Genomic DNA, 14,229 nt, shown 5'->3' on the forward strand with positions numbered 1-14,229 from the left:
AAATTTCATAGTAGATCCACTGTTTCTAGAACACTTTCAACTATCTTCTCAGGCACCACTCAATGTATCATTTGCCCCAGTGCAATTATTTGAATGGTAAAGACACCAGTCTACATTTACCTTTTCAGGCCCGACCTATCAACCAGGAGGTCATGGTTCGATTCCCGGTCAGGGCACGTGCCCGGGTTGCAGGCGCCATCCCCAGTGTGGGGCGTGCAGGAGGCAGCTGACCAATGATTCCCATCATTGATGTTTCCATCTCTCCCTCTCCCTTCCTCTCTGAAATCAATAAAAATATAAAGATCCCTAAATAAATTCACCTTTTCCGTTACAATCCTCTGAAGTGTGTTAAAAGGCATGTCCAGCTGACTCCTCCCTGCTGGCCCCTCCCCATCTCATCCGTCTCAACACCACTGCCAGACAGATTGCACGCTCTGCCTGGGGCCTCGATGGTTTCTGCAGCCACTGCATTTAAACGACATCTCCTTGTCTGTCCAGCTTTCATTCCATCTTACCTTCACCTGTGCCCCAACCTGCTCCCTGCCATTTCCACTGTTTTCTTTGTTCGTGGCCTTTGTTCATCCTTTGGTGGGAAAGTCTCAAATCCCACCTCCTCTGTGACGCTCTCTTGTCTATTCTAATATATACTAACATTTCACTTTTCAAATTATTCCATTTACAGTTGGAAGAGACAGGTTAGTGTTTATTTTCCGGGTCTCATCTAACTTGCCACATGACCTATTAGTGTTTTGTCTGTTTTTAAGGCAGGAGTTGCCTATGTTGGTAGATACTTTGTTACAACGTGAAAACACTGCCAAGTAACCCTCTGCGTTCAGCTATGTGCCTCCGCCTCCATAGGATCAAAAGTTGGAGACCTACTCTGTGCTAGTGACCCAGGAATATGCAGTGTAGAAACTGCAGTCCCTTATGTGCAATGACAAATACTTATTCGCGTCACGAATACGAAGACAGCGAACCCAAACCAATCAATGTCTGATAAATGCCCCAAATGGACTGCATATCTCATTTTAACAGGTTTCTTGGGAAAATGTGGGGTCTGCGGGGCTGCTAGGTTAATGTGGGGAGTTGAGCAGGAACACACAGATGTCTCCAATGTAGTCACCGCCCGAGAAGCGGCCCACCTGGTTTTCCTGTGGGCAATGCACCACGTGCCCCAGGGTCCTCACGCACTGGCTGGCAGATACCGGCCCCCTGCGCCCTCGTGTGGCCCTGCCCCCAGCGCTCCGCCCCCGACACGCCCACCGCGGCCTGCGCGCACCGCCCTCCCATCCGGCCCCGCCCCCTCGGACACGCCCACCGCGGCCTGCGCGCACCGCCCTCCCATCCGGCCCCGCCCCCTCCGACACGCCCACCGCGGCCTGTGCGCCTTGTCCGCCCATCCGGCCCCGCCCTGTGACGTCATCGGTCCCTGCGCCGCCACCGCTCCGCCCAGGTCCTGGCCTCTGGTCCCGCTCCGCCGCTCCGTCGACACTCGCCCGCCGCCACCGCCGCCAAAATGTGAGTGACGCCGTGCGAGCTGGACGACTTCGGGTCCCGGGGGGCGGCGGCCCGCGACTAGGAGCCCCGCCTGGCCCGGTTCCCGGTGGCGGCCTTTCGGACGCGGGCCGAGGCCGTGCGAGCCTTGCGAGGCTTCCGAGGACGGGGTGGGGCGGCGGCCCCGGGAGTGCGGGCTGCAGACGGGCGGAACGACCCCGCGGCGCCGCCGACCGCCCCGGAGGGCCCAGCGGCTGTCGGGGGACCCGGAAGGGACCAGGGCGGGGCCGGGGGCTTTCCTGATTAGGAGTGCCCGCCCAGCCCCGCCTCCGTCCCGCCCCTTCCTCGTGTCTTCCTCTACCCCCCCCAACCTCCCCCCCAATTCCGGGGTCCCCGAAGGGGCGGTGGTCTCTGCCGGGTCTGCTGCAGGGCTGGCCTCCGGAAGTTGCCAGGGGAAGGGCCTGTCCTGTCTCCAGGCGCCCACGGTCAGAGTGCACTCGGGCTTTCCCGGGGCAACGTGCAGACACTGTGGAGCCACGAACCCTGCTCCCTCCCCAGCCTGCTCATGGCCCACCCAGAGCGGGGAGGGGAAGCGTTCTTTCCCGGGCTCCTTCCAGGAAGTAGGGACCCCACTCTGCAGGGTGGCTGCCGGGCCGCGGGGCCAGGAGACCTCAGTGGTGAAGTCCGGGTCCGTGGGATTACACAGCACCTGGTCTCAGCACACCCGCCAGCGGTGCAGACTTCCCAGGCCTCGCCCTACCCGTCTGTAAAATGGGGATAATAGTAGTATCCCCTCAACGAGTTATGAGGATTAAATGGGAAAATGCACCAGTAGTGGCCTCCCAGACACTAACCTCGCGGCGGAGTGGGACCTGCTGCCTCCCTGGCCTTTGACACGCGGTAGAGCACTGCCTGCTGGCTCAGTGAGTCGGTGGCTGCTGTATGCAAGGCACCTGCGAGGCGCTGTCTTAGAAACACGGAAGACCTCTGAGACACGGGCCTGTGAGCCTTTAGGATCCATTTTGATACACAGTAGGTCCTTGGGTTACGTCGGAGATCCCATCCCCTTAGACTTTTCCTTATCTAATAATAGGCATTTTCTGTGCCTAATCAATGTTACTGGTTTATTATTGTTACTTTTGTTCCTGGTATGTAAATGTTATACTAGATGCAGAAAAACAAAACTTGACAAACAGCAGAAAGACTCGGATCATGGTGGCTCAAAAATTAGAAATGATCCAGAATACTTTATAACAAGGACATAGGATCTGACTGCCTCCCATTTACCTGCCCTTTTTGAATAGTAATACATTAGGTCCTCGGGTTATGTCGGAGATCCATTCCTAGGGCGAGACGTAATGTGCTTTTCACCGTAAGTAGGAACCCACCTACATAAGCTCCTACGTCACTCACATGGAGCACATACACAGCAGTAGTGAAGTGAAACAGTAAAAAATAATTAAAAGAAAGATAACAATTCCTGACCTTTACTTGTGGTAAATAAATAATAAAAAACATAAAGCACATATGTACATACATCGAAATGACAGAACTTTTTTTAAATAAATAAATGGGAGATGGTGACGTAACGACGAACATACATCAAGTCTGACGTAACCGAGGACGGCCTGTATATAAAATCAAATCAAAGGGTTACCAACAAAGTCATGGAAACAGTAAGGTCTGCAAACCCAGAGTGGTCAAGGAAGGTCTGCCTGGGGAGAAGTACGGCGTTTGATGAGATGTTTAAAGAGAGGGAGCATTGTTTGCTTGTTTCTGTAAATGCCTGTACTTACCATACTGGAAAAAGGCATTCCATAACTATCAGAGGAATATCGAGTGCTTTTCAGTAGATGTGTGGCTTGAAAAAAGTAATTAGAAAATTGGAAAGTAGAGTTTATCTATCTTAGGACCAGGTTCTTCAGTGATACAAAGCAGAGTCTATTAAACCTCTCCTTAGACCAGTGATGGCGAACCTTTTGAGCTCGGCGTGTCAGCATTTTGAAAAACCCTAACTTAACTCTGGTGCCGTGTCACATATAGAAATTTTTTTACATTTGCAACCATAGTAAAACAAAGACTTATATTTTTGATATTTATATATTTAAATGCCATTTAACAAAGAAAAATCAACCAAAAAAATGAGTTCGCATGTCACCTCTGACACGCATGTCATAGGTTCACCATCACTGCCTTAGACCCTGGTCACCTGTCACGTGTGGATGAATGTTGGAAATTCCAGAGGAGTTAGAAGAAATGTCGTTAGAACCGTTGTTCGTTACTCGTTTTCTGCTGTAGTTCCGAAGTTACGGAGTGACTTCGTACGTACAGAAATGTGTTTGGAATGCTCCTCGACTGACGCTCCTGCCTTTGCGTGTTTCAGGTCTACGGGTGCGCCTGCAGGTCCCAGCGCTGCCTCCGGCAGTAACCGCAGACTTCAGCAGACACAGAACCAGGTGGATGAGGTACTGCTCTGAAAAGCTGAAAAGATGAATTTTCAGTCAACATGGGAACACTCTGGAAATAATTGTTTAGGAAGATTGTCACAGAAGTGTGAACGTAAAGTAAATTCTGACCATGTCATAAAAGTAACAGTTTCGCCCCTGCTATTCTGGGAGCCGTGATCTAAGCGGAAGTCAGATTCTCCTGCTTCTGCTTGTTTTCCTGAAACAAATGCCCCTCCCTGAGGGCATTCCTCCCAGAACTGCCTTATAATGTATATTTTCCACAATAAAAAAAAAAAAATTGGAAAAGAGAGAACTCCTTTATAAAATAGGGTAATCTAATATTCAGAATTAGATCTATAGGTTGTTCAAGCCAAGACCAACACTTCTGATCAGATTTTCATCAAAACGCTGTTCCAATAGCCTGATTTTCTATTACTCAGCCTGAGCAGGCCTCTAGCATTAACTCCACTTGGCGCCCATTGACATGCAGAAGGCAGATGCTGGCACATTGCTCTAGCCCCACAAATCTGCGTTTGTGGAATTCGTGAGTTAGAGGGTGCTCACAGCATCTTCGTTCTGCCCTATGTTTGCAGACCCACAACGGAAGATTGGCAAATTCAAACTACTATTTCCATGTCCCTAAAAGCCATCATTGTCCAACAAGGATATCTTGGCCTTTCTGATGTAGCTGCCTTAGAAAGCAGCGTTCAACTTCTGTTAAACCAGGGCCCACACACTAGCACACGGTGATGGAAGATGTGGTGGGCATGCAGTGCGACACACAGATCATGTGTCCTAGAAATGCACACTGGAAATTTACATGATCTTATTAACCAGTTCACCCCAATAAACGTAAGAAAAATATAAAAGTAAAACTTCTGTTAAACTATGTTTAACAGTGGATTGCTAAAGCATATGGTAATATTTTTATATGATGGCTTTATGAACTTCTGAAAATTTTGTATTTTCATGCTAAGAAACCCATTCTCATGCCATCTTGCACGAAACTTTTGTTTACTTACAAAATCAAATCGGGTCCCTTTTCTTAACCAAAGGAATTTTAAGGAGAGGTGCTTGTTTCTTTAGTTCAGGTGAAATTCACACAACACAGTTAACCATTTGAAAGCGTACAGCTCAGTGGTTCTTTGTTTTAGTCACAGTGTTGTGCAACCATTACTTCTGTCTAGTTTCACAATTTTTTGTCATCACCACAGAACACCTTGTACACATTTAGTAATGACTCCCACCCCTCTTTCTGCTGTTTTCTCCCATTCTAACTGGCTTTCTGTTGCTATGAATTCTCTCATTCTAGATAGATCATACAAAAGGAATCACGCACTAGGTGGCCTTTTGTGTTTGGTTTCTTTCACTTAGTATCATATTTTTGATGCTCATCCAAATTGTAACAGATATCAGCACCTTGTTCCTTTTTATGGCTGAGGAATATTCCATTGCACGTGTATACCTTGTTTATCCATTCATCGGTTGATGGATTTTTCAGTTATTCACCTTTTGGCTTTACCAATTATGCTGCTATAAACATTTGCATACAAGTTTCTGTGTGTGCATATGTTTTTATTTCTCTCGGGTATGTATCTAGGAATGGCGTTGCTGGGCCATATGGTAGTTCTATGTTTAGCTTTGAGGAACCAGCAAACTTTCCCACAGTAGCGGCACCATTTTACACACACACAAGCAATATCCAAGGATTCCTGTTTCTCCACACCCTCACCAACACTGTTTTCCTGTTTTTGTTGTTATAGACGTCCTAGTGAGTATAAAGGAGTATCTCTTTGTGGCTTTGATTTGCATTTCCTCAATGACCAGTGGTGGTGAACTTTTCATGTGTTTGTTGACCATTTGTATGTATTCTTTGTAGAAATGTCTATTTCAGTCCATTGCCTTTTTATTAAATTTATTGACTTTAGAGAGGAAAGGGAAGGGAGGGAGAGGGGGAGAGAGATACATTAAGTTGTCATTCTATCTATCCACGCATCCATTGGTTGTTTCCTGTATGTACCTTGACCGGGGATCAAACCCGCAGCCTTGGCGTATCTGGATCATGCTCTAACCAACCGAGCTACCTAGCCAGGGCCAAGACCATTGACATTTTGATAGAGATTGTGATGACTCTGCACATAAGTACATCATTTTGGCAAGTACTGTCATTTTTTTTTTTTTTTTATTTTTTTTTTTAAATTAAATCTTTATTGTTCAGATTATTACATTTGTTCCTCTTTTTTCCCCCCATAACTCCCCTCCTTCCAGCTCCCACCCCACCCTCCACCCTCACTCCCCACCCACTGTGTTCATCCATAGGTGCATGATTTTTGTCCAGTCACTTCCCGCATCTCCCACACCCCTTTTCCCCCCAAGAATAGTCAGTCTATTCCCTTTCTATGTCCCTGATTCTATTATAATCACCAGTTCATTCTGTACATCAGGTTATTTATTCACTTGATTCTTAGATTCATTTGTTGATAGATGCATATTTGTTGTTCATAATTTGTATCTTTACCTTTTTCTTCTTCTTCCTCTTCTTAAAGGATACCTTTCAGCATTTCATATAATACTGGTTTGGCGGTGATGAACTCCTTTAGTTTTTCCTTATCTGTGAAGCTCTTTATCTGACCTTCAATTCTGAATGATAGCTTTGCTGGATAAAGTAATCTTGGTTGTAGGTTCTTGGTATTCAGCACTTTGAATATTTCTTGCCATTCCCTTCTGGCCTGCAAAGTTTCTGTTGAGAAATCAGCTGACAGTCGTATGGGTATTCCCTTGTAGGTAATTGAGCCTCTTTCTCTTGCTGCTTTTAAGATTTTCTCTTTGTCTTTTGCTCTTGGCATTTTAATGATGATGTGTCTTGGTGTGGTCCTCTTTGGATTCCTTTTGTTTGGGGTTCTCTGCGCTTCTTGGACCTGTAAGTCCATTTCTTTCTCCAGGTGGGGGAAGTTTTCTGCCATTATTTCTTGAAATAGGTTTTCAATATCTTGCTGTCTCTCATCTTCTGGCACTCCAATGACTCTGATATTAGACCGCTTAAAGCTGTCCCAGAGGCTCCTTACACTATCTTCACACTTTCGGATTCTTTTTTCATTTTGCTTTTCCAATTGGGTGTTTTTTGTCGAATCTTTTGTTTGATTATTGTACTCCTCTGGTCTGCTATTGGGTATAATATTCTTTATTTCAGTCCGTGTATGCTTACTTTCTAATTTCTTTATCGTAGCATCGAGGGTCTCATTAGTTTTCGTGAGGCTCTGCACAAATTTATGGCAAGCCCTCAAAATTGCGATTCTTAGCTCCATATCCTCCATTTCTGTCATGTTTTTTTGTCTCCGCATCTTTTATGCTTTCTTGGTGCACCCCCTTGTGGTCTCTGTGCGCAGTCTTGTTCTAGCCAAGCCTTAATTGTTGTAGTTAACACTAGAGGGATTTGACCCCCAGGCCGACTGGCTATAGGAATCAGCTGTAAGGAAAACGTCTGCCTTCTGGGGAGGCGCTAATCCAGCCTTTGCCTGAGGCGATCGGCAAATGGCTGTGCGCAGGCTTTGGGCGGGGCGGGATCAACAGGGCGAGCGGAGGGAGCAGTTATGGCCACACTCAGTCCCGTTCCCAGAGGCTCTGCTTCTCAGAACCCCGGCAGCCGCTGCAAACCTCGGAGAGAAAGCTGCCCTCAGGTTCCAACTGATGCCGGATAATCCCGCTTCTCCCGTTTGAGTCTGGGTCCCTAGAGACTCGCCCGGATCTGGAGCCCAGAGTCTGAGACTCACTCCCGACAGAAAACGACAACCGCGCCCTCAGCCACCAGCCCGCTTTGCGCGCGCACCTCGGGACCTTTGTATTTTCCACACTGCGCCGCCTCTGAGCCTCGATTTGCTGTTCTCTTTCCTTCTAGTTGTAGAGTCTCTCTTCAGCCAGCCTTCCTGTGGTTCTGGGTGATGTCCGTTCAGTCTTTTAGTTGTATTTTTGAAATGGTTGTTTGCGGCAGCGGTCTCTGGTGTTTACCTACGCCGCCATCTTGGTCTCTCCCAAGTACTGTCATCTTAACAATAGTAAGTCTTCCACTCTGTGAACACGGGATGTCTTCCCATGTAATTAGGTCTTCATTTTTTTCCACAGTGTTTCGTAGTTTTCAGTGTCCAGGTTTTTGCCTCCTCGGCTCAGTTTATCCATGAGTATTTTATTCTTTTGGATGCTATTGTATACAGAATTGTTTTTATTAATTTCCTTTCGATTGTTAGTATATGGAGACATTGATTTATGGATGCTGATGTTGTACCCTGAAACTTTACTGCATTTGTTTATTAACCCTACTGGGATTCTTTGGGATTTCCTACAGATGGGATCGTCTGTAAATACGGGTCATTTTACTTCTTCTTTCTAATTTGGATGCCTTTTGTTTCTTCTTCTTGCCCAGTTGCTCTGGCCAGAACTTCCAGTCCCATGTTGAACAGCAGGAGAGAGTGTGGGCATTCTTGTCTTGCTCCCTGCTCCTAGGGGAAAGCTTTCTGGTTTTTGTTTGTTTGTTTTATCCTCACCCGAAGATACGTTTATTGACTTGAGAGTGAGAAGAAGGAGAGAGGGAGGGGGAGAGAGAGACAGAGAGAAACATCGATTGGTTGCCTCCCACACATGCCCCGAACAGGATAGAACCAGCACCCTTTTAGTGTATGGGACAGGACGACACTCCAGTCAGCTGAGCCACCGGCCAGGGCAGCTTTTTGCTTTTGCCCATTGAGCATGGATGGTAGTTGCGGGTTTTCCCCCCCATAAATACCCTTTGTCATGTTAAGGAAGTTCCCTTCTAGTTCTAGTTTACTAAGTGTTTATTTCATGGAATGGTGAGGCCTGGCCCCCTTTTTAATGAAAGTTTGGCTCAAAATAACAAAGGGCTGACCTTTTGTTCTCCGTTTCTTCATGTGTGACGTGGCGGGGTCATGTTCCTTCAGGTGGTGGACATCATGAGGGTGAACGTGGACAAGGTGCTGGAAAGAGATCAGAAGCTCTCTGAGTTAGACGACCGCGCGGACGCACTGCAGGCAGGAGCTTCCCAGTTTGAAACGAGTGCTGCCAAGTTGAAGAGAAAGTATTGGTGGAAGAACTGCAAGGTAATCCTCTCCAGTTCGTCCTTACGTTCAGTCCCCTCTGCATTCTCGGGGTGGACAGAGCCCACAAACACTGGGGTGCACAAATCCTGGAGGTGAATTTGACTCCCCATGGGAATTTGGGTTGGCGCTGAATCTAAACACTGACTGTACACCCTTTTCTATCCCCACAACTAGGAGACCGCCACGTTCTGTGGCTGAGCTTGGGAAGCATGTAGACAATAAAAATAAAGTTAAAAAATAAAGAGGCAGCATGTAGGAGGGTCCAAAATCCATCACAGACATTAGCCTTCCCAGCTCCACGCCCAGCGGAGCCCTGCACACAGGCTGCCGGGAGGGGCTGGCGGTGTGAGTGGAAAGAGCTTCCCCGGGGCCGCAGTGCGCTCGCAGAGGAGCCGAGAGCAGCGCCACCCAGGAGCAGGGCCCCTGCAGGTCTTACGTGACTGTCAGAGACACGCGCGGCCACCAGATCCCTGTGGTGTCCTGCCCTCCCCTGGCTTGGAAGTGACACTTTCCATACACTCTGTGCCCGGGAGCCCCTCCCGATGGGGGAAACTCATACACAGACAAGCGCTACTGAGGGACCGCAGGCCATTTGAGGAGCTTAGGAAAAGCAGGTAAGTGACCTTCCGATCGAATTGAGAGCATCGCATTCAGGCGTTCACAGCGGCATTCTCTCCGACGAGTGCACCTGCCCTCCCTGTCCGTGCCTAGGGTGACGGGGGACGCTCTGCCGTCAGGTAATCTTTCTTTGTGGAATGTGACCTGGACGTTTCGTTGCAGATGTGGGCCATAGGCATCAGCGTGGTGGTCATCGTCATCATCATCATCATCGGTGAGTTCTGTGCTCAGCTCAGCGGAACTGCTGACTTCACGTACATGGCAGTGTAGTCCAGATTCTCGTTCTCTTCAGTAAATGTCTTAAACACTTGAGTGTTGTATGATGAAAGTCTGAGGTATTTTATGTAAACATTAATGCTTGGAAACTCGAGAAAATGTATTCATTCCCACTGGCCTACCCGTGTTCTCTCTGGATATATTTCCATCAGAGATCGCCTTCTGTGAGAAGCATTGTAGTCTAGCAGGTAACAGCATGGGCCATCCTAGCTCCACCGCCATCCAACTGCGTGGCTGTGGCAAGTATTTTAGTGTCTCTGAACTCAAGTCTCCTCATTTGTAAATGGGGATAATAAGAGTACCTCCCTCATGTGTTGATTATGAGGCCAAAACTGGTTCATAAACAAAAAGTGCTTAGGGTGTTACCTGGCATATGGTGATAATAATAGTTACATAAATAAATAAATACACTCTCCCATCGTTACTGTTACCGCTAATGAGACTACCTAGAGTTCTGGAACAGCCCATGGCCATTTAGCCCCATGCAGACACATCTGCGAGCCTTCCTTGGGACAGGCTGGTCTGGCCGCCACCACATGTCGCTGAGCCACGGGGAGGAACAGGCCCGGTGCCCGCTCTGCTCATCCGGGGCTGGAGCACAGGTTCCTCCCGGATGTGCCGGAAGCCTAACTGTCTCCTTGCTCTTCCCTCTCCCTGCTCACTAGTGTGGAGCGTGTCTTCATGAAGAACCAGCGAGCCTCCAGCCTCTGTTCCAGAAACCTCTTCAAGACTTTGACGTAGAGCCTGCTATCGTATCAAGCTTACAAACTGTAATGTGTAAAATGATTATTCTCTGCTAGTTGATGTAAAGTTTGATTTTTAGGAAATGTGCCCTTTTTTCCACATGCACTCCAAACCAGAAGTGTGGTCAGCCCGGCCCGCAGTTTGCACAGTGCCTTCACCACTTTACCCGGGCTGACGAGAGACTTCTGGAGTCCCAGAGTGCGTAACCTCGCAGTAGCCTTGTCTAGTAATCGCCTTTAATTCCAGCTAGGGAGCTTCCTTCCAAGTTAGCTGTCCCGTCATGTGACCTTCTCTTCAGAACCACATTTAAACCTTTGGGTGATCAGATCTCCCGTCTGTGCCTTCCAGAGCGAACACTACTGTCTCCCTCAAATCTGTGACAACGACAGGTTGTGCCTTATTGTCTCCTTTCCTGGTTCCTTATGCGAGAACCCTCTACTGTTTATAAGCACTACTGATGCTTTCACTGTGTTTAAAATAAGATGCTGGTAAAGAATTTTTGTTCTTACATTAGATACGAAGATGTTTACTTTCTTGTTACTGTTTTGTATCATATTTTAAAAATATTTTAATCAGAAATAACCTCTTTAAAACATTTTGATAGAACTATGGCTATGACCAAAGTTCCTATTTTGCCAAAAAGTTAAATCCAGTAAAATGCCCTTGAGTCTGCTCCTGACAGATAAATTCCAGAAAGTGACCAATGGAACTCCAGGTGCCCTTCAGAATCCAAGTTGTAATGTTGCTTGTGAAGCTTCTACATCCTCAGGCCTTTCTTGCCTTAAAACCCTGCAGGTGTTACAACTCCCCTTCCTAGTCAGCGAGTTTCCTGGGGTTAGAGAAGGTTCCAGCTAGACCCCGACCATCTCGCACCTAGAGACAGATTGCAGAATACAGCCGTGGGCTCCAGTGTGTCTCTGAGAATTATGTGAGCAACGGTGTTGTAGCCTTCAAGAAGACGCTCTGTGAACTGGTCATGAGTTGGCCCAGGCCTCACAGCCTATAGCTTTTGGAGTTTGTTTCCATTTTTGTTCATATTCCCCTTCCTGAATCTGTCTCCTACATTAGCCTCCAGTTAGCATTGGTCCGGGTGGCTGACTTCTCACAGAGGTAGCCGACCGAGACACTGTCTTCGCTGTCACAGATGTAGACTGTCTGCACAAGATGCTGCTTTGTCCCCTGAGAGGATTCTGTTGGGACTTTCAGCATCGGGCTGTGCGGCTCAAGGGCGGGCAGTCAGTCTGAATGAAGACAGGCAAGGAGGCCCGAGGGAGAAGCAGAGGTTTACACTCCGCCTGCCGTCCTGGGGGGCGCACATGCTAGCCCCGGACGTGCAGAGCAGCGGCAGCTGAGTCCGCCAGGACACGGGTTCCGTTCCTTTGGCATCTGTCCCCTACGGCACTGACATGAGTGAGAACACGCCCGGCTGTGAGAAGGAAGCAGCCGTCAGTGTAGGGACGTCAGCCCCCTCCGCTCAGGGTCTCTGGCCGCGTCTGACATCGAAACTTTGGTGCTCTCTCCTTGGCCTGTGCTCAGCCCCATGTAACCCACCGGCTCCTGCATTAACCCAGGATACCTCGCTCGTTTCTGCATGTAGCTGGGAACTGCCACTGTAATGACTTCAATAAAGTGTTTGTCAACATCATTCTGGTCCTGTGTTGCTTATAGAGGAGGAGCTGTGCCTGGCAAAGTCCTAAAAATGGCGTTCCTTGCTGTGCCCCCTGCCTCCCTATAATCCCCTACACGCCAGTCCCTCCCTGAGCTCCCTAACTTCCTGTTACCCAGCGTATCCCCATCCGCCAGTAAACAGAGCAAACTACCCTCTTGTGCAGAGTGCTTTTCAGTATAGGAGACGAGGGGGACTGGCTTTCTCATGGACACCGAATCCGTCAGCATTTGGCTTCTGAATTCTTAAGTATGTGGTCTTTCAAGGTGCTGTGAGAGCTGGCCGGCGTGTGGGACAGCAGGCCGCTGCCTGCCTGGGACGGGGGGGTATCGTTTGGGAGGTGAGGGACACTTCCAACATGTGGTTCCTGTTCTGATTCTGCTTCTCTTTCCCCTTGAACATAGTCTCTTACTCAGCAGCCCCTGGGGAAGCATATCATGCGGTGGAAGTAGACTTAACGTTTACAGTAAAATGCCCATTTCCATGGCATCCTATTGGGCGAGAAGAGGTGGACTTGCCCCACTGCCTTGGACAGATGGGCACTCCTTTTCTTGTCCGACCTGCTGTTGTCCTGGAAAAGAATTGTGCCCCTTCTTCAGGTCCTTCTGATCATGAAATCTGTAGAATTTCGGTGCCATTTTCAAGATTTTGAAGGAAATCTACCATGTATGGGCTCCTCTTTCTCTGCCCCCCCTTAAATGTCAGGGTTCCTTGGGGTAGGGTGCTCAACCAACTTGTCTTTCATTCCACTCACTCTCCGTCATCTATTCCCATGTTTCTGCTCATGAACCTACTGATGCCTGGCCTGTTAGACATAGGCCTCCCAACTCAATATGAACCCAACGGCATTAAGTATTTCCCCTGCCTCCCACTCCTCTTCTGTCTCTATATAAAAGCCAAGTGACCGGAACCCCGGGACGACCGGCTGCTTTGACAAGCACTGTGGCCCCAATCGGCCCCCCCAGCTGCCTGCAGCCCCTCCCTGCCAGCCAGCCTGGCCCCCGATCAGGGGTGGGGCCGGCCAGCTGACCTCCCATGCCCCCCGCCACCCCAGCCCCAATTGGAGTGGGCCGGCTGGCCCCCCACCTGTGCACAAATTCGTGCACCGGGCCTCTGGTCAATAATAACGTCCATCCAGAGAATGGCTGAGAAATCCAACGGCCTACCTGACACTCTGCTTCTCAAACATAACGTGAAAACGTAACTCTCAGTCTTCCCTCTAAGTTTATGTCCCATCACAAATGGCTCTGCTTAAACCAGACTCAGGAGTCACCTTGCTGCTCTCTTCTCATTCCATCCACAGGGCTCTGTGCCCCCAAATGTATCTTCTTGGAATCAAGGCCTCCTAACTTCTATTTCCTGTGCAGCAGTCTGATACAAATCACTGTCTTGCTTAAAACCCGCCCCTTTCCAAGACAATTAGAAAGAAATCCAAGTTTCCCTAATGATAAGGCCCACTGTAGTCTGGCCCTTCCTAACTTCTGACCCCAACTGGCAGCATCCTCTCCCTCCCTGTTCTCCCGGCAAAGTATCCTGCCTTTCGGTTTCTCACCAGCAAACCTGCTCTATGGCAGGGCCTTCCCCACCCCCTTCACACACCCAGGTTTCAATTTCACCTTCTCAGAGGCCTCCCGGATCCCCTGGCTAATGTGCCTTTTGCCTCCTTCACCCCTAGGCCTGTCCTAGTTACACCTTATCCAGTGGTTCTCAACCTTCTGGCCCTTTAAATACAGTTCCTCATGTTGTGACCCCCAACCATAAAATTATTTTCGTTGCTACTTCATAACTGTAATTTTGCTACTATTATGAATCGTCATGTAAATATCTGATATGCAGGATGGTCTTAGGCGACCCCTGTGAAAGGGTCGTTCGACCG

At 48.5% G+C, this 14,229-nt stretch overlaps 1 protein-coding gene across 2 annotated transcripts; it reads left to right on the forward strand.

Annotated features, from left to right (window-relative positions):
• Positions 1-1,424: 1,424 nt before the first annotated feature.
• Positions 1,425-12,329, forward strand: VAMP3 (vesicle associated membrane protein 3). 2 transcript variants are annotated; one of them, XM_070404000.1, is made up of 5 exons: positions 1,425-1,518; positions 3,878-3,959; positions 8,891-9,049; positions 9,830-9,881; positions 10,609-12,329. In XM_070404000.1, coding segments are annotated over exons 1-5 (315 nt in total). In that variant the 5' UTR covers positions 1,425-1,516; the 3' UTR covers positions 10,629-12,329. The 2 variants fall into 2 exon arrangements, with proteins under 2 accessions (XP_070260101.1, XP_070260100.1); XM_070403999.1 differs by lacking the exon at positions 1,425-1,518 and having other exon boundaries at positions 3,828-3,959.
• Positions 12,330-14,229: the final 1,900 nt, after the last annotated feature.

This window comes from Myotis yumanensis, unplaced genomic scaffold, assembly GCF_028538775.1.
Source record: "Myotis yumanensis isolate MYYU_CA2020_CCGP unplaced genomic scaffold, mMyoYum1.0.hap1 SCAF_2, whole genome shotgun sequence".
In the NCBI taxonomy this organism is placed as follows: domain Eukaryota; kingdom Metazoa; phylum Chordata; class Mammalia; order Chiroptera; family Vespertilionidae; genus Myotis; species Myotis yumanensis.

Bases quoted from the DNA above. Each gene is read 5' to 3' on its own strand.
- VAMP3 (XM_070403999.1), top strand. From the start codon at position 3,828: ATGTGTTTGGAATGCTCCTCGACTGACGCTCCTGCCTTTGCGTGTTTC. The intron at 3,960-8,890 runs GTACTGCTCTGA...ATGTTCCTTCAG, and splicing joins CACAGAACCAGGTGGATGAG to GTGGTGGACATCATGAGGGT. The intron at 9,882-10,608 runs GTGAGTTCTGTG...CCTGCTCACTAG, and splicing joins CGTCATCATCATCATCATCG to TGTGGAGCGTGTCTTCATGA.